This window comes from Euprymna scolopes, chromosome 22, assembly GCF_053919585.1.
Source record: "Euprymna scolopes isolate OS-2025 chromosome 22, ASM5391958v1, whole genome shotgun sequence".
Taxonomy (NCBI): domain Eukaryota; kingdom Metazoa; phylum Mollusca; class Cephalopoda; order Sepiida; family Sepiolidae; genus Euprymna; species Euprymna scolopes.
Genome location: NC_136503.1, coordinates 42216355 through 42242866, shown reverse-complemented (window position 1 = coordinate 42242866; position 26512 = coordinate 42216355). Strand labels below are relative to the sequence as shown.

The 26512-nt window shown below is 30.5% G+C and overlaps 1 protein-coding gene across 13 annotated transcripts in view; it reads left to right on the top strand.

The window, feature by feature from the left end:
* LOC145243377 (uncharacterized) overlaps nt 1–26512 on the top strand; it is a 158086-nt gene that overhangs the window by 122761 nt on the left and 8813 nt on the right. For 3 of the 13 annotated variants that reach the window (XM_080106209.1, XM_080106206.1, XM_080106204.1), the window contains one exon: nt 3782–4975. The exons of 1 other annotated variant lie outside the window; for it this stretch is intronic. In XM_080106209.1, coding sequence (XP_079962335.1) covers nt 3782–4694 — 913 coding nt within the window. In that variant the 3' untranslated portion in view covers nt 4695–4975. Of the gene's footprint in view, nt 1–3781; nt 4976–26512 lie in introns of those variants that run through there. 9 more of the 13 variants (XM_080106210.1, XM_080106208.1, XM_080106207.1 and 6 more) reach the window with 3 other exon arrangements.

Below are 26512 nucleotides of genomic sequence, written 5' to 3'. Positions count from 1 at the left end.
ACATTCGTCCATGTATGGAGTATTGTCAAATTTGGGTTGGTGCATCTGCTAATAATTCCTGGACAAGGTTCAAAAGTCACCAACCTAATAGGTCCCAAACTGTCAGCTAGGCTTCAACCTCTGTTCCATCGATGAAATATTGCATCCCTCTGCCTGTTTTACAAGTATTTTATTGATATGTGCTCTGACGAACTATAGGCCCTTGTACCCCTTTGATTTAAATACCCCCGACAAGCAGCAAAATCCCACCTCTACACAATAGAGTTCCCCAAATGCTTAATAGTTTCTTGTCTAGAACTGCTAGACTTTAGAATTCCATTTTGGGTTCTTACTTCTCTAACTGTACTGACATGCAGAAGTTCAAGTGTAATGTAAACAGACATCTTGCTGCTCAACTCACTACATAGTATTACTAGTAAAATAAGCTGTTAAAAATTTCAGTAATCTGAATCAAACTCAACAGTTATGGGAGTTTCACACTGAATCCTTTATTTAATCCACCCTGTTAGATTGCTCTCAGTTTATCCTTTTTAAATATGCTGTATCAGTTATTTTTGGTTTCTTAATGTGCTTAAAAAAGAAAAAAAATGAAAGGTAAAAGTGTAAGCAACTAAGATAAGGAAAGCAGTCTAAAACATACTATCCCTTACATCACAAGTATCAGCAAAAAACATCACTTGCTGCATTAATACATGTGATAATTACATACAAACTATGTTAATGGGTGTATTAGAATAAAATTAAAGCTTGGCCAAGTCCTTATTTATCTTAATCTGAATAATTCTTACTGAAATTTACTATGTTAAAAGATAGCAAAAAAATGTTTTAAAAAAATTTTTTTATTCAGTTTTCTTTAAATGTTTTTTTTTTTTTATTATTTTAATTAAAAAGTACATTTATATATTTTACAATTTAGAATTTCAAAAAATTCATTTTTGTAAATCTAATTAATTTTACTTTTAAGATAATAAAGATTTTGATTCAAAAGCTGTAATGGTCGCTGAAATAGGGAAAAATTGTTTTCTGACTTTATTATATCATGTAGAAAAATATTTGTTTAACTTTTACGGTGCATTTGCATATAAAGACAACTAGATGGACCTGTGGGTTACAATCACTGTTATTAGTTCCTCTACTTTGGTTTCAAGTGAAAATTCATAAAGTGTGATATCTGTTAAGACATTGTTCTTGCATAACTAAAAATATGTCTATTTATTTCTATATTGTTCTTATTATATGGAAATATTAATTTTCTTTTGTTTTACTTCTATATAAGAATAATACTTATTTTGCTATCTAATTTATATATGTGTTTGTAGTGTGTACCAACACATTTAAATTAGGTGATAACACTGAAAAAGTCATGCTTTATTTAAATGCTCTTGAAATGTTTTCAGTTAATTATAAATTACAGCTAATTAAAACAATTCTTTTCAAACCAATGTCCCAGAATTGAAGTATATTTTAACATGTATTTCGTGTTAAGAAAACCTTAAGAAAACAAACTTATATTTAGTTTTATAATAGATATTAATAATGCCATTTGTAAATATGAAAACTGCTTATTCCTTATGGAAAAAAGTAAATACTTTAATGTTAGAAACTGAGTTGACATTAAACAATCTCAAAGGATTGATATGCCAGAAAACAAACTAAGCCAGGCTATTCTTGTATGAAACTTAGTCCTAACTATAATTTTTAAGGAAATATTTGAATTCATTACATCTTTTGGTTCTATTAAATCTTAGCTGAACACCTTTTCCTTGTAAAAGTAAAACTTTTAGGAGTGCTATATGATCTATATATTAATTCACTTCTACTGTTATCATCCTGAACATCCCTTAAAGTGAAGATCCTTTAAAATAAAAATGGAATATTCCAAATTGCATCAACCATTATTCTACTGAATTCCTTTAGTATGAAAATAGAATATTCTAAAATGACTAATAAACAATTGTTTAAAATTGGTAAGTTATTGCCAACTAGTGTACGGTGGGTGCAGATCACAATAGTAATAAGTTATTTATTGCCAGTCAGTGTCTGATGGGTACATATCACATTACTAAGTCATTTATTGCCAGCCAGTGAATGGTGGGTGCAGGTCACAATGCTAATAAGTTATCGCCAGCCAGTGTCTGGTGAGTGACGTTGACAATACTAAGTTATTTATCCCCAGTCAATGTCTGGTGGGTGTGGGTGCAGATCATAATACTAATAAGTTAGTTTTTGCCAGCCAGTGTATGGTCGGTGCCTATCACAATACTAATAAGTAAGTTTACCCCTAGCCAGTATCTGGTTATTGAAGATCACACTACTAATAATATTAAGTTATGTTATTTATCGCCAGCCAATGTCTAGTGGCTTCAGACCACAATACTAAGTTATTTATCGCCAGCCAGTGTATGATGGGTGCATGTTGCAATACTAAGTTAGTACCAGCCAGTGTCTGGTGGTTACAGATCTCAATACCAATACATTATCGCCAGTCAGTGTATGGTGGGTGCAGGTCACAATACTATTAAGTTATCGCTAAACAGTGTAATGTTGGTACAGATCAAAATACTAAGTTATTGCAAGCTAGTGTCTGGTCGGTGCAGACTACAATACTTATTACTAGCCAGTGTATGATGAGTAAAGATCAAAATACTAATAAGTTATTTATCACCAGCCAGTGTTAAATCAATGCGGGTCACAATAATTAGTTGTCACCAGCCAGTGTCTGGTCGGTGCAGATCAAAATACTGTTATTTTTTGCCAGCCAGTGTCTTAGTTCTATTTCTTGTAATAATAGCAGTTATCCATATTTGTCTACAAAGATATTTATTTTTTAATTCACAGTCTGATTGGAACTAATATTACATTGATTATTCTATTGGAGGACATTCTATTGTTTGCTTATGTGATGATGTTTTCGATTACCGTGGAATTTCCCTGGGTTCTGCTAGTACTTCATTATTACACTTTCTAGTTCAAAGGCTTACACTTTCCCTTGATATCTACAATGCTTTGCAACTTTAATATTTCTAATACTTATTCTTTGAATAACTTACAACATTTACAATATTTGTATCCTCCTCCCTCAAATAAATCAAACAACTATCACCTTTATTTTGCCACCAAGTTGGTACATCATATCTATGTAAGCCTTATTAGGCTACAATTTTTAATAGTTGTTGATTAAGTGTATCCTTCCAAATTTTTTTTTTAACTCTTTATGATGTACCTATATATTAAGGTAATTTTCAACTTTATAATAAAGTAAAAGCAATTTTTCTCAATTTTCATCATTGACAAATTCCTACAAAATGAATATTTTATTCTGAATAGCTAGTTTTTATGGCTCATGATATGTTCATTAGAAGAATAAGATATAATTTTAGTTAATTCCTTTAAAAATGTTAAATGAATGCATTTTTCAATAATGACCTAAATGACATCACAACATTAATTTAAATAAATTTCTACATTGCTGTAGCTATTTCACCTTTCAGATAAACCATTATATATGTTTAAAACTCAAATTAGACAGTTTACTTTTTAAAATTACTTGTATATAATTTTATTTCAAACATCTATTTACAATGATTCTTTTTTTTTTCTCTCCTAGAATATTTGTTGGGATTGGTTATTTAGAGAAGTTCATTCAAAAATTGCACCAATTTGTTTGATTTCTATTTTTTTTAGATTTTCTTTTCCATCCAGAGGATTTTTTTTTTTTTTTTTGCATTTCTTTTATTTTATTTACTTTTTATTTTTTACTTTACTTTATTTTTATTTTTAGACAAAAAAGAGAACTGGATGAAATCCAGTTAAAGCACAAGAAGGAGGTGGAGAATTTTTTGCATAAACGCGGGATACATGTTGGGGATTTCATCAAGCACGTAAGCAATGGACCAATGTTGAGCCCAATCCCAGTTACCACTCTGCAGGCTGTCCCAGGCACATTGGTGTCACCATTACCAGTTGGAAACGCAACTATTTCTCAAATGGCTGTGAATGTACAAAAAAGTGAGGAACTGTTTCCAACTGTTTCAGCTGGAATACCTGGAAACCTTATTAAATATATGGAAAGTTTTAACAAACAGTCAAGAAATCTCTCACCGGATGTACAAGGGCCGTGCAGGTCTGCATCGCCGTACGCTTTCATGTCGCCAGTTCAGTCTTTGTCCGAGGTCAACGTTGATTCTTCGCCATCGAATTTGGAGACATCGACAAAAAACGTACTATCTTCTTTGCCTGAAGTGGACAATAATAGCCATAGTACAAATAGTTATAAATCTTCGAAAGATCACTTGCCTGACCTTCCATCGGAACACCTGGAATCTCGTTCCTCCCCTGTTCACTGGTCTTCTGGGCATAGCGATTCTGATTCCCATCATCAGGGCATTCAGAATCACTCTTATCAACAGACTGATGAGCATAGTAGCCAGTCACATTACAATCGGACAGTATTAAATAGGATTCCCTTATTTCGCCAACCTTCTCTCTTGCAAGGGTGGCAGTATCCCAATGTAAATCTTGTTCCGACTGGGTCGACACCCCCTAAAAAACCTCTAACAGATCATCTGTTCCAAAAAAATTTGTTCCAAATTGCGCCGGAGCAGCACCAAAAACCACCTCCACAAGACGAGGCCTCAGAAACAGCAGTAACAAAGTCATCAGACCCAAAGACTGATAATCCAAGTAAAATGTGATGCTACCACCACGTCTTTCCATTTTCTTCTTGAATAATTGTAAATAATTTTTACAAAGAGTACATTGTGATATTTACTGCAAGAACTTGAGAAAAAAAGAGACAAAAAAATATCTTAATCAGTGGATCTTGTTTCCACATGATTATCTTTTTAAAAGAAAAATGTAAGAAAGAAAAAAAAAAGGGGGATTCTTCCATAGAAGGGGGGAGGGGTGTCTTTGCTTTGTGCAGTATTTCTTTGTTCCTTTTCATACTTTCAATTGGGAAGGAAATGAGTGGGGGGTATTTTTTTTTTTTTTTTTTTTTTTTTTTTCCTTTTTTTTTCTTTCTTTCACTGTTTTTCCCTAAATTTCTGGGGCTTGCATGTGGTGCTGGTAGGTGTCTTACAATCTGGCTGCCTTCTGCAATTAATCAGCTAGAATGCTGTCTAGTCCTTAACAAAAACACAAACTTTAAAGTGCAACTAATAAAGAGCATCTACTCTTATAGGTTCCATTTTTTGTTGATCAGCAACCTGACCAAATCCTTTTGTCAGCAATACTTGGCCTCCATCGTTTCTGTTGAAAAATCTATATATATGGTTTATATTGACATTCTCAGAGTTTCTGCAGAGCTACACCCTTCAATCAAAACTATCAATGTCAGTGTAAACTATACATTATTATAACTGCTCTACTTTTCATGGTAGTGATCACTTTTGCATTCGATACATATTATTTACAACAAATTCTGTAATATGCTTTGATACAATACTAAAATGTATTTAGCTTTAACACTTTATTGCAGTTTTACAATATCACCAATCATCAGAAATGTCTCCAATTGGTATCAATCACAAAATTTTTTTCGATTGATATCAGTTGGAAACATGTTTAATCATTAGTGATACTGTGTAACTGCAGTAAAGTGTTAAGCTAAATATATTTTATTATTTATTAATATAGATTGAGCCCTTTATTTGTTCAAGATCTGTCTTCGGTTTTGTTCCAATTTTGAAAGGTTTGCTTTCTGATGTGTGTGTGCTCTTTACTATAGCTTTCCTGCACTGATACTTCATAGCTCTCAAAACTACAACTACCTTTTCCGCCTAAACTTTTCTGCCAAGAAAAGTTTAGTTATTTATTAGTATTGTAATTGGTTGAATGAGCTGTTTGATCTTTTTGTAAACCTATCAAAGTTTAGAAATTGGTGACGCCTTTTTTAATATGCTGGTATTAAATCAGGACGAATATTTACTTGTGTCAAATATTAACTGTCTATTCTTTATTTTTATTTAAATAAAAAAAACAAACAAACTTGCTCTTTCAAGAATATTGATCTATTTAACATTGACCACCCAAACAATTTGTGTAGAAAGAAAATTTTGTTTCCGTGCATTCAATGTCTTCTTTGACCTAACTTTTGGACGTATGAGCTTTGCTCCAAGTACATAATTGGCACACTGGATATGGTTGCTGACTAAGGAATCGGCTCTTCCATGTTCAGATTTGTGTTAAATTATGTGAAAACACCATTGGAAAAGGTATGAACCTACAAACCTCCCCACTCAACTATGGGTGAAATAGCAATTTGTGTACTATATTGTGTCCCATAATACAATGAATCTTTTACTATAAAGATTGTGTGTTGACATTAAATAACCCAAAAAGGTTGACATACCAGAAAAACAAACTAAGTCAGGCTACTCTTGCATGAACCATAGTATGCATAACCATAATCTTGAAGGAAATACTCGAATTTGTTACTGTTTCAGATCTACTTGTTAAAAAAAATCCTTTTAATTTGAAAATTTTAGTTGAACACCTTTGCCTTGTAAAAAGAACAAAATGTTTGAGAAAGCTATATAATAATTATACTTCTCAGTTTTAAAAAGCTTACAGTTTCCCTTGATGTCTACAATGCTTTGCAATCTTAAATGTTTCTAATATTTATTTTTTCAATAACTGCAATATTTATGATACTTGTATCCCCCCCCCACATATTTTGCCAATTTTTCCGCGTTTAAATAGTTGTAATGGTTGAGATTGTCATAAAACAAACATTGTCTTAAATTTATTTTGCCACTAATTGATATACAACGTAAATCTTGTTAATGGGCTATGTTTTGCATTTCTAGTAATTGTTGATTAATTGCGTCCTTCCATTTAAAAAAAAAATTTTTTTTTTTTCATTCAAAAAAAATCTTAACAAAAACATTTGGAATTGCTAAAGGCAGCTATATTGCAAGTGATGTAAACTGACTTCATATTGAACCAACATCTGAAAGATGCGAATTCACAATAAAAAGGGGGTTAGAAAGTAAACTTTATTTTCTTTTTTTCTTTTTTTTTTCTTTTCTTCACAGGAATCTATTTAAAAAAAAAAGAAAAAGAAAATATATATATATATAAAAATAATGAAACAATTATAGAATGATGGTGAAAACCTATCTAAAAAATTTTCCATTGACATACTTAGATATTGCTTTTTTTTTTTTTTTTTTTTTTTTTTTTTTAAGATGAGGCCTAGGGTACTTTCTCCTGGGAGAAAGCAAAGAAAACATTTTGACCTTGTTTTTATGTGTGGCCTCCTTCACTGCACGCAATCCTACATCAGTGTTTTGCTATTCCTGGTGCTAATAGTCCAACATGTTGCAGGAGGAACACAATAACTGTCACAATTTTTTCTTTCCAGAAATAAAGGAAATTTTACAAATTTATTATTTAAAAAAAAAAAGCAAAAAACATGTAAGTTTAAGATCTGTTTCTTTAGTCGTTTGGTTTGATTTTCCAATTCTTATGAATTTAATTTGTTTGGTTATCTCTTTCTGAATCGTTTAAACAATTACACTTTAGTCATATATTTTTTTCGGTTCTTTGAAATGATAGGTAAATGGTTGAAAATTCACATCTTTTTTTTTGGGGGGGGGGGTAAAGCACAATTGAATCATCTGCCTTAAACTTTAATTCATGTCAAAAAATTTCTATATATATTCTCCAGTTTAACAATTCTAAAATCTTTCGAATTTTAAAAGTAGGGCCACAATCAGCTAATAATAATAATATCTCCAACATCTGTATGTATTATGGCCCTCTTGATGTTAGAAATTGATTTTGAAAACTGGAGTCATTTTTTGGCTTGAATTAAAGTTTAAAGGTAGGAATCAACTGTTTCAATTGTGATCCTAAATAAAGCAAAAGACAACCTGCATGTTCAATGTGATATAAAAAAGATTAGCTTTTCTATGGAAAATAATGGAGGGGAGCACATAATATGTTAGTTAACATATTATGAAAATAGTATTGAATTGTTTAAAAAGTTGAAACTAAAAAATTCTAACTGGGGGAGGGGGGCTTAATATCTTACTAAATATCTTGCATGATATTTTATTTTCTAGCCTTAAATATCTTTTCATCACTTTTAAAGAACTAAATAGTCAAAAATATATGCTTTCTTTTTCTCATTTGCTGACTACATTTTGCCAAATTCTGTAAATCTGAGTAAATAAGCTGCAGGTTTCTTTTTAGTAATCATTTTCTTGACATTCCGATTTAGTTTTTCTCATTTTATGAACATTTCCTTGAATTTACATTTAGATAATCTCTTTCTTTTTTTTTTCTTCTTCTTTTTTTTCCCCTCCCAAAGAAAGTCATGTTCATTTCTATGTTGATTATACGTTAAGGAAAATCCTATGTGTTGGAGAGTAATCTCCATTGATCCCAATTTACTCCCAGTGCTTCTGTGAAGACGATTCAGCCAGCTTGGCTCATGCTGATGCTGATGATGATGACTACTTTGATCATATTATCTGGCTTTGAAGGTTATTCCAATTAATTCATGAGATTTTATTTTGGCTGCTAACTTTTATTATTTTCTCTTGTGACAAAAGATAAATGGAAAGAATACTGTGCTATTTTTCTGAGGTGGGTTAATAAATTATTTTTTAAATGACAAATCTTTTTTAAATATTGCTTTCAATTAATTTTTTTTCTTAAAGTAATAAAAACAATACAACCTTGAATCCTTGTCTATTTCCTGATTTGGATTTTTCACAGCTACTCGGCATTGCCCACCTATTATATAAAAAATAAATTACCTTTTTAACACAAGAAAACTTGGAAAAAAATACATCTCTTCAGTAGGGGGCAAATTCAGGATAGATTCTCAGCAATTTAATTGAAATATATTTCACATTCAAGATAGCATCAGTAGCTTGCAAATTAAGAATTGACTTTAAAAATGTTTTTGTTTTTTTTTTTGTTTTTTTTTTTTTTACTATAACTTTTGAAATTATGTGACTATTTTGTATATTTCTAATATTATATACAGTTGTTTTTGCAAAAACAATCAAGCATAAAGTTTACACAGATGAAGATGTTGAATATCTTTGCATCCATGTTTGTGTGTTTTTGTTTGTTTGTCTTTTGTTTTTTAGGGGTTTTTTTTTAACTATTCAAGTTAAAGAATTTTAGTAGGATACATTTTGAAATGTGCTCTTTATATCAGAATTAATGCCACATGTATGTTTAAAAAAAAAAGGTTAATAACTTGAGGTTAATATTTGAAAATCCAATGTGTGTTACAGCATGAACATTATTTTAGATCTTTGATTGCCACTTGTTGGCTCCTTTGTTATACATGTTTAGAACTGAACTTGAAAAAAATGGAAATCTAGATTTTCTAAGCTTGATATGTTCGACTGTGGCTGTTCATTAAAAAAAAAAACGACAAAAACTGAGGATTATTAGTTTACAAATGAAAAGGGTTAACAGTAGTAGAAATCTCAAAACGTGCCAGATTTGGATGACTTGGATTAGAAAAGGTTGTATTATTTATATATACATATATATATATTTGATACTTTTTAAGATATATATATATTAAAATTTGATACTTTTTGAGATATATATATATATATATATATATATCAAAAAGTATCAAATTTTAATTTAAGTAACATAAAATATCTAGGTTATATTATATAAAGATTAGTTTTTTCTTTGTCTATTTGAAAATGTCTCTATATATGTATATATTAACTTTTATGATACCCTCCTTAGTAAATAATCAGCGGTGGTACATATTTTTTCGGAATTTGAAACAAATTTTTACTCTTTTCTTTTGTCACTGATGCAGTGCAGATATCGATTTCTGACTCATTTGTCATTTAAAAAAAGAAAAACAATGAGTATAGCAGGTCAGTGTTCAAATATTACTCAATTATGAATATTATTTTTTATTCTTTCTGATATCAAATAACATAAAATACAAACGAGCAGACATTTTAAAACTTTGTAAGCAATGATAACACTTTTTGTTGCTATTTTAAGTTTTAAAAAAATTCTAGAACATTTTATCAAAAAGATTTATTTTAAAATATTTTATTTAAAAAAAAAAAAAAAAAAAAATCCATCTTAAATGTAATCGACCAAAATTTATTTAGAATGCTTTCTTGGATTTTTTTTTTTTTTTTTTAATACAATATCGCTAATTTTGAACCTTGCCTTTATTAAAACGGGCACGTCAGTAGCTGCATTTTAATTTTCGCATATAAAAGTTAGCATCTTATATTGGCATTATATAGATAAAGCTAAGCCAAATATATTATCCTGCTTGGATTAACTTGGGCATCTTCTATCTGGCCACCCTAGCCATTGGCATCAGGAAGTCGGTCAATTAAATAAAATATTCTTCCTAATTGGTTAGGCTAGACCAAGATGTGGAATAGTGCCGCTTCAACCAGAATCTCAAGTAGTCTGCAATCCTCTTAAGATTACAAATATACGTGCATGTACATGTATGCCTATTACTTTTCTTTCTCTTCTATCTGCAGCTTTATTCTGTATGCAATAATGCTATATTTTCACTGCACCTTTTGTTTGTCTGGAAAATAATAGTACATTTAAATTGGATAAAAGTTTCCAGTTTTAAGGACTTCTCTTTATCCCCAAATCTAAAATATCTGTGCAATTTTAAACAAGGGTCATTTAAAGTAGTTTTTATCCATATCAAAGTTTTAAAATATACTTTAAAAAAAATACTTAATAAGAGTGAATCTGATTTATTTTATTTTTTTTAATTGTTTTTATGTATATAAAAATATCTATAACCAAACGTGAAATTCATTTCCCTCAAGTAAACTCTACAGTCATTACTTTCATTATGTTTAGATCAAACAAAAATATATTTGAATAGTTTAAGTAGAGACTATAAAACGTCAATGGTATTTCATAAAAGTAATTTAACTTTGTTTCTTTTATTTATTTCTCACTGGACAAGTTTATAATAATGAAATGCAAACGGAACCTTTAAAATGCTGATCCAGAAATACTTCTAAGCAATTAAAAAAAAAAAAAAAAAAAATCTATTTCTTTGGGAAACTGAAAATAGAGGATAGACAATTGAAGATTGGGTTGACAACTGCTTTAAAATGATCAGAAATTGATCCAATATATGCATCTGCATAACTAGGTCATTTATGTTTGATTTGAACCTTATTAAAATCAGGAGCAAACCAATTTCCATTGGAGAGTCTCATTAAATCTATCCTTCTCCCAAGAGAAATGAAAATTTATTATAAGAAAACAGTAAATCTGTATGTATAGACGGATGGAATTTTATGATCTTGTCTTACATTGTAAACGTAGTAAACAGATTTTTTCTTTTTTTTTCCATAAAAAATATTAACTGAAAAAAATACTTTTTATTGGCTCTTTTTGTCAGCACTCTGCATTCACACACTCCTAAGAAAAAAATTCTCATTTTGGCTTAAAGTTCTTGCTCTTGGTACTCTTAAGGTGTACATAAGTTAGCAGCTATCGCTCTTCCCCTGTCCATAACCATTTGGGCACTCCTTGACCATGTATAGTTTTGCTACTATTTAACCCTGTTCACCTTTGCTGTCCAAGAATGTTTGTGACATTTGACAATCACATGTTTCTGAAAACTGTTTTGATTTCTGTCTATATAAATGTATATAAATGTATATTTTTTATTTTTGTTATGATTTTGGGTAATGTAACATTATTTAGAATTGCAAGCAAAATAGTTATTTCTATTATAAATAATAATAATCTCCCAAAATGTAAGAGTTGTGCTCTTTATTGAAAAGAGAATTTCACCATCCCGGAAATATACTCTTCCCTTTAACCCTTCACAGGCATGAGCAAGTTCAGACAAAGGTAGCCAGAATATTATTCTTAACTTGCTATCAGACACACACACACACACACACACACACACACACATATATTAATGGTGAAAAAAATAGAAAACCTTCTTTTCAGAACTAAAAAAGGCAGAATCAAAAAATGTTATTATGCATACAAAAAAAATGGTGATGTTTTTTTTTATACACTGGATAAAAGTAGTTAATGATTGTGCATGATTAACTCATGTCATCCCAGAGACTTTTATAGGCTCTCTGCACAAAGAGATTAACTGGTCTTACATAGTGTATAAAAAAAAAAATATTTTGTTTGCATAATAAAATTTGTCACTTTGCTTTTGCTGACTTTTTTAAAACAGAATCTGTCGGGCTTAAGTTTTCCATTTTAATGCCCCCTCTTTTACCGTATTTTGTCTTTCAAATATATTCATTTATATATCATTTTTTTTCTTTTTTTTGTGTTCATATATATATATATATATATATATATATATATATATACACCATAATGTGCACCTTTTTGCTTAAAATGAGAGCTGTATGGTTTGAAACAAGGTGTTACTTGTGTGGTCATCCTCAACTGTTAAGTAATATAAAATATAATGAACTATATACTATCTACCTTTTAAACAATAAGGTGTAACCCAATTTTAAGTTAATCAAATTCAAATAAGTATGCCTTCTGGGTTGTAAAATATAATATATATATATATATATATATATATAAGAAAAACTTAAAAATAAAAACCTGAGGTATTACTAGTTGGCAATTTTATGGTTTGTTTGATTTAAAATAATATTAAATTTATTTGCTGCTCGATAAGTCCAATAGACTAAAATTGCCTTCTTTACTTTCTATTTAAATAATTTTTTATTTTTATAATTCCTTGTTTTAGATTTCTGTAAAGCTATTTTCTGCATCCAATGTAGACAATTGAATTATTATTGGCACCATCATGCCGATACATCTCACAACCTTACTACCTTTGTTGCAGGCTTGTTTTAATCCAAAATTAAAGAAACATTAACATGTATAAAAACGAGAATCTCTCTGGGTCTTACAATTAAGGAACAAAAACTTTATTTTGTGTTAGTGTGTGTGTTTGTGTGTGTGTATATAATAAAATCTTGATAGAAAAAAGTGACACTAAATTTCTTAGAAACATATTTAGCTAAAATGGGACTAAATGAGGAGTTTCAAAACAGTTTTTTTAAGATAAAATATAAAATTATTAATAAATATCAGTTTGCTCAGCTGTTTTTTTTATTTGTTTTTTTTTTTTTTTTTGTATATTTTAAGACATCAGCTTTGCAAATTATGTTAAAGTTTTAAATTATTTTTTCAAATTGTTTTATTCTTTCTACTAAATGCTTATTTTAAAAATATTATTTTGAGGCTTTGAAAATTGTTTTCTCAATATGATAGCTATTTTAACAGTTTGGGGGATGAAGTGCTGGTATGGGGTCAGTTGATTTTACCCTATGAATAATAATTCTTTAATTTTTTTTTTTTTTTTGTTTCCATTCATTTCACAATAATTACTTTAAAAAGAAAACTCTTCTTCATCAAATGTGCATATGTTGTATAAAATATGAGCACTTTTGTCATTTTCGCAACTTAATTTACAATGAAGATTTTTTTTTTTTGTTTGTCATGCAAATTATTTAAAGCTTTTATTTTCCTTGAGATTTCTCTTCAAAAGTTTTTCTTTTTGTTTTCTTTTTTCTTTACTTTTTTTTTCTTCATTGGGGAAAAAATATCCTGATAGCCAACATTTCATTATTTGATCCTGAACGAAATGCCAGCTTTACTTTTGATGCTACTATTTCCTCTTCCCCCCCTCACTTTTGAATCAACCCAGCCATATACAACTACTATGTAGCTGTACACATCCAAATAGGTTTTGCTTTTCTGATCCTCACACTCTATCAGAACTTATATTATTTGGCACATTTTTCATGACTGAACAAAAAAAAAACAATGTTTATAACTCATTACAATGTAATATCTTCAGAAGGCTGGCTGAAAAAAAATTTTAATGAAAATAATATAACAATAATGACTTTTTGTTTGTTTCTTTTTCATTTTCTTTAATTCAATTGTGTTATGTTTTTTTTCTTTTATTTAATGCATTAATCTAATATTTTTTTTTTAAAGAAAACATTAACCCATTAAGTCCCAATCTTAATCTTTTAGTATTTAGTTGAAACTTTGTGTAATGATCCAAAATGTGTTAGAATACACAAATTGAAAGGCAAAAGTTATTTTATTTAAAAAGTGCGATATTGGCTCTCCTATAAATAGGACACTGAGTACATGTGATATATTTTAGAAATCAAAGATAAAATTTACACATTATGGTAAGGAGCAAACAGTTCACACAAAGAATTGCATTGCACTTTTGGCAAAAAAAATGACTGGCTTATTTATATAAGTTTATGCAGCATCAAACAAAAAGAATTTTTTGCAAATTTCACAATTTTTTTTTTTTTTTTTTTTTTTTTTTTTTTTTTTTTTTTTGTAGTAAGCAGTATTATATCTTATAAATTTTTAAAAGAAATTATTTGGTGTCCTATTTATAGAAGAGTGGGACCTAATGGGTTAGTAATTGTTTTTAATATTAAGCTTCTTAGTTCTACAAATTTTATGGGGAAAATAATGCTTATTCGAAACAAATTTTTTTTTATACTCAAAACAAGGCACTGGAGCATAACCGGTTACTTTGATAGAGGCCAGATTTATAGGATGACAACTTGCGTTGAGGAGTTTGGCAGCAAGATACTTGTTCACATTACATTTAAATTTCTGCATGTCAGCAAATGGAAGGAATTCCAAAGGCAAGCAATCTGAGGAAAGAATTTATTAGGGTAGAAAATCTTCCAATGGCAGACATTAATCTGTTAGGTTGTACATTGAAGAATTCTGATGTACATATATCATCAACAGGATCAGTTATACTTGATCACATATGTTAAAGAAGATATCAGCTTAGCGACAGTCACCTCAATAAGTGGAGCATCCTTAAAATGCATATTTTTCAATATTTTGATGTTTTGGAATTTTTGGAGATTAAGAAAGATAATTTTGATTATTCGGACTACTGTTCTCATGTTAGATTTTTGCTAATGCAACCTTCGACCTTCTGCAGGTGTATCCTGTTGAACTCTGAATTCCAGAGTTCAACCAGATGCACCTGAAGGTCTGAGGTTGCATCGGCTGAAACGTGAGGATAACATCCAAGATGAGAACAGTAGTCCAAATAATCTAAATTTTGATAATAGCCAAGCAGAAATATTAAACAGAGGTTTCTTAAATGTAGACACTCTGAGCTTCAAATCCATCATGTTTAAGTAAATGTGAATCTAGCTTCTCCAATGTGTTCCTAATTCAAATAAGTTTGGAATAGAATTGATGGATAAGTATGGTTTAATTTGTGCTCATTTTTGCATTAAGTACTAACTCCTATTAATCTCTGTGTATCGAGTGGCTACCATAATACTTAATTTGCTGTACCTTATAACAAAGGTTCATGCAAAATTTCAGCCAGATCGGCCAAGTAGTTTCTAAGAACAAGTGGAATGGGCAGACAGATGAACAAAGAGATTTATAATATAGATTGTCTGGTTGCACCAATATTAACGTTAGTATATCTGTCTTGTTATATGGCAGCGAATATAGGCCTTCATTCAGTTTCTTCTCACCTGACTTATCCTGAAATCAAGGCTCCTTATTTATAATAATCCATATAATGATCCGTATGAGGGAGGGCAGATAGCAAGATCCATAATCACTGTTTAATCATATTTTGTCCACACATTTCAGTTCAACATACTCACATGTCGAGCTTCAAAACGATACCAATCTCATGAAAATCCGTTGCCTCTGTCGAAAGTTTTAGACAAACATACATACATTTAAACAGACGAGATTTATATTATAGATGTTATGAAAATATAAAGTGGTTTGTTTTTTTGTTTTGTTTTTTTGTTTTTAAAGATGGCGACTTGAAATTAAAACAAATCACAGAAAAATACTTTTATCATACAAATATATGGTTTATTCCAAGGATTTATTTTTGGCATTTATAATTGAACTAACCTGGTTGCCCAGGTGTTGAGCAAAAAAAAAAAAAAAAAGTTGTAGTAGGCAGGCAGACTCAAACCCATACCACAAAGGAGGAAAAGAATGTGGAGAAGAAAAAAAACATGACGTCTTTGCTGTTGTGCCTATCATCAAACCGAAAGTGACGTATGTTTAAATTAAGGCTAGACAATCGAAAAGAGGGGATGACTTTCGAAAATATCAGCGAAAAAAGCGCCCCTTCCCTGTAGAAAAGCGCCCAGTTAAGGGTGAAGGAATTAACGTTTTTGGCCAATTTTTTTATATTTATCATTCGAAGAGTCGACAAAACAATACCGATCTCGTGAAAATTCGTCGCCTCTACAAAAGTTTTAGGCAGATATACATACATTTAAACAGACAGGTGAGATTTATATTATAGAATAAAATTTTGGGTATATGGCATAGTCTAGACGTCTAATTTTCATAACTCTATGCATTAAATTAGGTTGTATTTCAGTAATAATGCACCAAATGTTGACATGTCCATTTCATGAAATTATTCATCTAATGTTTCTCTCAGTAAGTTGATCATACCACGTGTTGTGTGGCATATGGCTCTATCTTGCTGAAACCATATGATGAATTGCTAAACTCAAAATAACCGATAGTTGCCAAATCTGCAATTAAAGAAAATAAAGTTGTCAATTTAAAGTTCACCATCTTTAAAAAAAATACCCTATATATGGCAGAATTTTCAGAGTTTCGTCTTCATTAGAACTCTTCAGGCTAAAATGCATGGAATTCTTGTTACCGGATGTTATGTATATGCATGGTGTTTAGCTAGCTAACCAATCAGATTCATTGTTATTCACATTTATGAGTTAGTGTTTCACTACCAAACGGCAGGACTTCTCTCAGACAAAGTTTCAAAGGCTTAATTGCCACATACATTTTCATAACTTACCTAACTCTACTCACGTATTGAACAGTGTTAAAATAAATACTGAAAATAAATACATAAAATATATATTTATTTTTATTATTGCTATCCTTTTGAGATGAGTAGTTTATGTTTATTTAATTATTTGCAGACTATTATCCTCCTCTTTTATAGTTATTGTTTCACAATGTTTCAGCCAATTATGGAAAACAGTAATTACTGAGGATACAATTAAGAGATTTAGCATTCCTATCCTGTCGTGGTTTACCACCTGACGAAGGCCAGAGGAATAGTGGCCGAAACATTGTGAAACAACTAGAAGTTGAGGATAATAGTCTGCAAAAAAAATAAATAAAATACTCATCTCAAAAGGATTCCAATAAAAATAATATACCATTTGGTATGGACTTCGACGATGGAAGACCAAATCAAAAAAAAATTGGGATGCATAAGACCAAAAAAATCCAACCTTCATCACCCTTCAAGACTCGTGGCGTAAGTGGATAGAGATGTTGAATCTTCATGGTTCCAGGTAAGCATTGTCTAAAGATAGCGGCTTCAAGCCTACCCAAAGCTGATCAGAGGCTTAGTTGGCCAAAATGTGGTGACGACAACTATGGAAGGCAGTAATTACTGAGGATACAGTTAAGAGTCAACATTCCTATCCCGTCATGATTTACCACCTGCCGAAAGCCAGAGAAATAGGTGGTCGAAATGTTGTGAAGCAATAACAACTAGAAGATAAGGATAATAGTCCGCAAATAAATAAATAAAATACATAAATGTCTCCTTATAACATTTTATGTGGGTGGGTGGGTGTGTGTGTGTGTGTATATATATATATATATATTAATGTAAGTAATCTTCTCCACTGCAACTTCAGTCACTGTAGAACTATAAACACAAGACCTATATAGAAATCCAATATAACCGTGCTTTATGCCAATAATTGGCGTGTGTTTCCGGAAATTATGAATCTGTTTTATTCAATTTCATACATTATTCCCAGCAAACTTTTTTTTTTTACATAGGTATAACCACTTATGAAGGCCAGGGACCACTTAAGAATAAGGGTTAAGAGTGTACAGTTGTCAATTGGACAATATAGTAATCGTTAGTAATGGAAATTTGGTAAATTTGTTAACTTAAGTGGAATGGCTCATCAAAAACTTGTTTACGTTGGACTTGAAGACACCCATATTGTAGTCAGCTGGAAAGCAGGAAAACTGAAGACAATTCTACAGACGTGCAGTTCTAAGAAGTTTTGTTCATGGAATCTACGTTTAGCTTTAGGCACAGATAAAGAGTAGGGGAAAATTATTGATAGTGTTTACAGCTAGATGAGTGTTTCTTGTGAAAGTTTGGCGAGTGGGGGACCATAGATTGAAGCTTAGTCGAGCACTTGCCATGAAAATAATGATAAAGCAGAGACAAACTCGCAACATCTCTTCTATGAGATAGAGGTTGCAGGGAAGAGAAAAGGACATTTCCTACGAGGCTACGAAGTCTATTTTGAACTTTATCAAGGCAGGACAAGTCCTTTCTAGCAGCTCCTACCCAGTTGTGGTAACAGTACTCCATCCTTGAACATACCTGGCTCTTATATAGATAGAGAATTGCATCAGCAGTGAGATATCTACTGGATCGATAGAAGGATCCCACCATTTTTCCAGTGGCCTTGGAAACAGATTTGATGTACGTGTTCCATTAAAGATCAGGAGTAAAGGTCAAGCCCAGATGCTTTTCAAAACATGAGGCCTCCCCAAGACGAGAGCCATTCATTTCAATTGATGCCAGATGTGGATCAGAACGTTGATGATGTAAAGATAGAAGCTTAGTTTTAGATGCATTAAAAGTAACCAGTCACTCCTTTCCCTATTTTACCACGTGCTCAAGATCAGAGGAGAGAGAACTTGGTCGTTTACGGTCTTAGATGTGCTACCATAGATGGTAGTGTCATCAGCATAAAGGTCTACGAATGATGTTAGAATGTGATTTGGAAGATCATTAATGTAGATCAGGAAAAGAGTTGGACCCCTGAGGGACTCCAGCATTAATACTGTGAGCTGATTTTTACCCATCAATTACTACTCTTATGAACCTATCAGAGAGAAATGATTTAATAATTGAGAAGACATTTCCAGCTATACCTTAGCTGAAGATCTTGTGACGTAAACCTTTATGCCATACCCTATCAAAGGTCTTTGATATGTCAAGAGCAATTGCCCTAGAAAGGGTGCCTCCATCGAGAGATTCGCTAATCCTATGCGATATAACTGGTAAGCACGTCTGCTGTAGATCTAGCAGAACGGAAACCATAGTGTGTGTCACTAAGAAGGTTATTTTTGCTGAGATGGTTGATTACTTCTCTATTTAACACAGATTCCAGCAACTTACTCATGACGCACAGGAGACTTATTGGCCTGTACTGAGAGGGGGATGAGTGATCACCTGAATTCTTAAATACAGGGCATACTGATGAAATTTTCCAGGGTGATGGGAAGCTATTCTCCTTAAGACAACATTTAAACAATTTTGTAAGTATGGGCACTAGTTCTGGTTGAAGTTTTTTGAGTACTATAATTGGAATACTGTCAGGGCCGGTTGCTTTACTGGAATCAAGGTTTTTGATTAGCTTGTATTTGTATATCACATAGTGTGTTTTCTGATACAGGAGGAAATATTGGGGTTGGCGGCCTTAGTTGCAAAGGGTAGAATTAGCTGCAAAGTTCTTGGCAAAGAGTTTGGCTTTGTCTGATGCTGACAAGATTACCTTGGTCCACTGATGATAGTTGGGATAGAGCACACGCTTCTGTTCAGGATTCAGTTTGCTTTTTGCCAAAACTGGTGAGAATCAGCATACCTAACTTCAAAAAATTATACAGAAAAGAAGTCAGAGTAATGTCAGAGATCCCATGCAAAAATCTACTGCCATCTAACACTGGAACTTCTTCATTTTTTCAGCTCTGACTGTAATTGTTTTATTTTTTTAAATCCATGATATTGTCTTAAACCCATTATAAATTCCCTCACTAAATATAGTACACTCTCTTGAGCTTATCTTTCTACTTTTACATTGTAAATTTGTTTTGTTTTTGTTTTTTTAAAAAAAAGAAAGTAAATTCATTGTAAAAGTAACATTAATAAACTTCACCAAACAATCTACGAACAATACGAATACAATCTACACAATATGAGCAGAACTTAAAATTTTTTTTTACACTAATCAAACCATAAATTAATCCTAACATTTTCTCTGAAAACCCAAACTACATAATGTCATGACTGCAGATTTCTGGACACCTATTCCTAAAAGCATCTCCCAAAAAATTAACCCTCATTCACACAAGGTAATCCCTTGGGCAATGCTGGGACACGGGTCCTGCTAGTTATCAATAAAACAAATGTCCGAACAGTAAATGAAACCCACATTATGTTACAGATACAAGAAGTAACAGGTGAAGCATGTATAATACCCCGTGAGTGCACAGTGAACGAGGCATAAAAAAATGACTACGTTCAGCATTTGTCCCCCCCCCCCCAATTTAGCCCCAAAAGTCCCAGGGGACGTCAAATTTTGGTGAAAATGGACAAATGGTACAGTTTTAGGCCTTAACATATGTAAATTTGAGTTATGCACCATGCAAAAAAAGAAATGACTAAGTCCATCATTTAACCCTAAAAGTTACTTGTTTTACTCATATCTTTAATGTTTGTGCAAACATTTCAAAAAATTCTAAGGCATAGTTATTGAGAAAAGTGCGGACAGACGAGGGTGAATTGTCGGGGGACCCAAACATGTTAAACAACTTGCTACATGTGGTGCCAGCTTCCCAAGAGAGAGTATGCATCTACATCAGTTCTGGTAACATAAAGAGATATTTATTTTCTGGAATAGTTATGATTTGGGAGGTGGACGGGGGGGGGGGTCCCATGACCTACAGGCCCTTCACCCAGGAGGCAAATTATTTCCAAGTGAGATAATTTTTATATAATATACACCATTATCACTTTGACACACTGGTTCTCATTAGATCAACAAAGTTGAGCAACATTGAGCCTGGCCAGTTATGTTATTCTCCGACTCACAGACTGCTACCACTATTGCATCTTCGTCGATACAATTTTAGCATATTTATGTGACACCTGTGCATGTTTTTTTTTCTTTTCGCTTCACCAACATTCCAATAATGTTATTGTTTAAAAAAATATTTTAAGCTTTAGAAAAAAACAAGCAAGTTTTTTTCATTTTTTTTTTTTTTTTTTGCTTTTGATATTTTCCTATCAGGACAGCTGAAACCACTATCAATAATTTCCCCCACTCTTTATCTGTCCCTAAACCTAAACGTAGAAGATTCCATGAGCAAAGCTTCTTTCTTAGAACTGCACGTCCGTGGAACTCTGTTCTATTTTCCTGCTTTCCAATTGACTAAAATATGGTTGTCTTCAAGTCCAACGTGAACAAGTTCTTGATGAGCCGTCACCTTAAGTAATCCAATTTATCAAATTTCCATTACTAACGATTACTACAATATTTTCTCATTGACTACTGTACTCTTATCTTCAAGTGGCCTGCAGGCCTTGATAAGTGGTGACTCTTCTGTAAAAACAAAAAAAAAAAAAATCTCAGATTTTATTTTAAACTAATGTTTGTATAGTATTATCTTCAAATCACAATCAGACATCTACCTTTTAAGACATGAAACAAAAATCATCATACAAAATAAAATACAAAACAATTATTAGTTTGACGCGAAAATAATGTTTTTTGACATTTAACTTCAATCAAAATAAGAACCATTAAAACCAACACATTTTTGCCAACGAGAAACAAGTTTATTTATCCTATTAGCATAGAAATCCAGAGTTCTGGAAGCAAGGAATTCATTGAAGGCCGATTCAGCATCATCTTGGCTTTTGAAGCATTTTTTGTGCAGGAAGTTATTGAGTTGCTTGAAAAAGTGATAATCAGTGGGTAAGAGGTACGGTGAATATGGCCGATGAGGCAGAGTCTCATAGCCCAATTCGTTCAGCTTCTGCTAGATCAGTTGAGCAACATAAGGGCGAGCAAATTCATGGAGGAAAATTGGTCCCTTCATATTGATCAATCTTGGGAACATGCATTGGAGCTTCTCGTGCATTTCGTCAATTTCTCAGCAGTACTTCTCCACCGTAATCGATTCGCCCAGATTCAAGAAGCTTTAATGTACGAGACCGGCCGCAGACCACCAAACAATCATCATAACCTTTTTTGGTGTAATTTCGCCTTCGGGAAGTGTTGTGGAGCTTCTCTGGTATCCAACAACTGTGCTGAATGTTGCCAGTTGTCATAGAGGATCCACTTCTCATTACACGTCACAGTCCGCTCAAGAATTGGGTAATTTTTGTTGCATAGAAAGAGCGCACAAGCCACCTCAAAACGACGATTTTTTTATCGTTCGATTCATGTTGCACCCATTTATCCAACTTTTTTTACTTCACTATTTGCTTTAAGTGGTGGATGACCTCGAGTTCAACAGCAACTTCTCATGTGGTTTTGCGAGGATCGGCTTCAATTAAGACTTTCAAATGTTCGTTATCAACCGCAGTCGGCCGGCCCGACTGTCTTCTTCTTCGAGGCTCTATTCACCATTGCGAAATTTCTCGAACCACCATTGTGCCACACATTCGGTAATGGTTCCTAGGCCAAATGCATCATTGATACTACAAGCTGTCTCGGCAGCTTTTCGCTCGAATTTGAACTGAAACAAGAAAATGGTGCAGATTTGAATTTTGTCCATGCTGTCGAAAAGCCTGCAAAACAATGAAGAGATTGAGAACGGTAACGAATAACACGATTCGATAGAGCGAAAAACACGCTTCAAAATGATATATAACATGGCTATATATATCAATGAACTAATTCATAAATCATGTATCAAAGTAACATGTACTATTGTTTTGCACAAACCTAATAGATCAAAGATGAAATAATTTAAGAGAGAAATTACCACTATTATATGTCAACATGTAGCGTGTAACCGCTTCTTTCAAATCTTCTTATCTGTTTAGGCATGACTTACTACCAACAACTCTGACGTCAGCAGATGAACGAGACTTCTTGCACAGACCTGCTTTACTGAGATTATGATATGATTCACTTCTTAATTAATCGCTCATTATGAATTTGGAAACACAGCAGATAAACATAAGAGGTATTAATATGTTTAGATTTATTAAGTTTAATGCAAAGAGCATAAAAAAAGGGGGGTGGAAGCGAGGCCACCGAGCTATAGAAGGCCTGTTAACTGAAAAATGCCTGCAGGCAATGTAGGCAAGATTTGTCAAACTGTTACTGTTGATACTATATGAGGGCATTTCTAAAAAGAGCATTAAAACGTGTTAAAAAGAAAAGAAAGGAACCTAATTCGATTAATAATGAAACTGACTTTATTCAATATAAGATATAAATATTATCTATGTCAAATTACGTAATATTAAAGCAATATACAATTTAATAATGATAAAACTGAATTGTGAATTTAGGGAACAAACAAAGAAGCATATGAAGCACAAACAATTCTTAGTCTTCAGGACAAGATCATAGTGTAGTATCTGTTCTGATGCTACACTTCACCTTTTCTGTTCTCGGTCAGTGAAGGAGAAATCTTCATGATCGAGACAATTTTAATTTTGTTCCTAACCAGAGTATCTCTTCTTGGAGAGTTGGATTTTTCCCTACAATATTATATTTTGAAATAATACAGAAATTATATTTAAAGATTTGGTTTCTGTTCTTCTATGTCCATTTTCCCCATGATTTTCATCAAAATGTGAAGCATAGTTTCATCAGTTACATGGTTAGGAATCCTATACTCCACCATAGTCTTCATTTTCATATCAGTGCAGAAGATATGTATACGGAAATGAAGTTCACATAACTAAAGAAATAATCTTACCATAATGTGAACATTGGTTAAAAAACGGAGAAAAATGAGTAAACATCTACAATATTAAATCAAACGGGTGGTGAATTTGGGAGAGGACATTATTATTATTATTATTATTATTATTATTATTATTATTATTATTATTATTATTTCACTCACTACGAGTTGTCACACAGGCCATCATCATTGATCGCTCACTGGCAGTAACCTGTGCTCTTCCCTGGAGACCGAGTGACAACAAGTTTCCTCAGATTTTCAGTATACTCCACCTCTTGACCACTAATGCTAATGATTCCATGTTATCGCAACAGCCGTTTGCCATTGATTTCTCGTCGTCAGCCATTTGTGTTTCCTGAAGTTTTCTTTCACTTTCTTTTCTGCTTTCGCGTCATGGGGGCGAGCCATGCCTGCCTGCTAACACTATTTTTTCCCCCTCAACACATACCTCCAAACACCCCGGGCACTCCCACTTGTATACATATATATGTATATATACATACATATATACACACACAAATATATTTAGGTATTACAAATATATATTTATATTATACAGTTTCAGAACGAATAAATCCCATTTGCATTATATTTGTTTCACAAAGTTTCATTTTTTATTTTATACTAAACCATATATAACTATCATTTTGAACTTAAAAACATTCAGAATATATGTGTATATACATGTATCTATACAAATATATGTATATATATATATATGTACATATGTGTGTATATATGTGTGCATATATAAATATATATATATATGTATAATTAAATACAAGAGTGTATATATGTCTGTATATATGTGTATATATACATGTAGAAAATTGCATTTATATATATATATATGTATTTATATATATGTATGTATATATATATATATATGTGTGTATATATATTTGTATATATACATGTATATATATTTGTATATATACATATATATATGTATTTATAGATTTATATATGTATATGTATTTATAGATGTATATATATACATGTATGTGTATATATATATATTTATAGATGTATATGTATATATATATATATATATATATACATGTATGTATGTATGTATATATATATATATATTTATAGATGTATCTATGTATATATATATATATATATATATATTTATAGATGTATGTATATATATATATATATATATATATATATATATATATATATATATTTATAGATGTATGTATATATATATATATATATTTATAGATGTATGTATATATATATATATATTTATAGATATGTATGTATATATATAGATTTATAGATGTATATATATATATATATTTATAGATGTATATATATATATATATATATATATTTATAGATGTATGTATATATATATATATATATATTTATAGATGTATGTATATATATATATATATTTATAGATGTATATATATATATATATATTTATAGATGTATGTATATATATATATATATATTTATAGATGTATGTATATATATATATATATTTATAGATGTATATATATATATATATATTTATAGATGTATGTATATATATATATATATATTTATAGCTGTATGTATATATATATATATATATATTTATAGATGTATGTATATATATATATATATATATATATATATAGATGTATATGTATATATACATGTATATATATATATATTTATAGATGTATGTATATATATATATATTTATAGATGTATGTATATATATATATATATTTATAGATGTATGTATATATATATATATATATATATAGATGTATATGTATATATACATGTATATATATATATATTTATAGATGTATGTATATATATATATATATATAGATGTATATGTATATATACATGTATATATATATATTTATAGATGTATATGTATATATATATATATTTATAGATGTATATATATACATGTATATATATATATTTATAGATGTAGATGTATATATATACATGTATATATATATATTTATAGATGTATATGTATATATATATACATGTATATATATATATTTATAGATGTATATGTATATATATACATGTATATATATATATATATATTTATAGATGTATATATATGTATATATACATGTATATGTATTTATAGATGTATATATATATGTATTTATAGATGTATATATATATGTATTTATAGATGTATATATATTCATGTATATGTATTTATATATGTATATATATACATGTATATGTATTTATAGATGTATATATACATGTATATGTATTTATAGATGTATATATATATGTATTCATAGATGTATATATATATGTATATAAAGATGTATACAAATGTATATGCATATATATATGTATATATATGTGTGTATGCGTATGTATATGCATGTATGTGTGTATGTGTGTATGCGTATGTATATGCATGTATGTGTGTATATATGTATACATATCCTTATATATACATATATATGTATGTATGCGTGTATATATAGTATACATGTTTATATATGTGTATATATATATGTTTATACATGCGTATATATATGTATATATATTTTTATACATGTCTATATATATCTGTATATATGCATATATACATACCTGTATATATATATATATATATATATATATATATATATATATATATATATATATATATGCATATATATATGTATATATTATGGAATATATATGTATTTATGTCTATATATATATATATATATATATATATATATATATATATATATATAAATATGTGTGT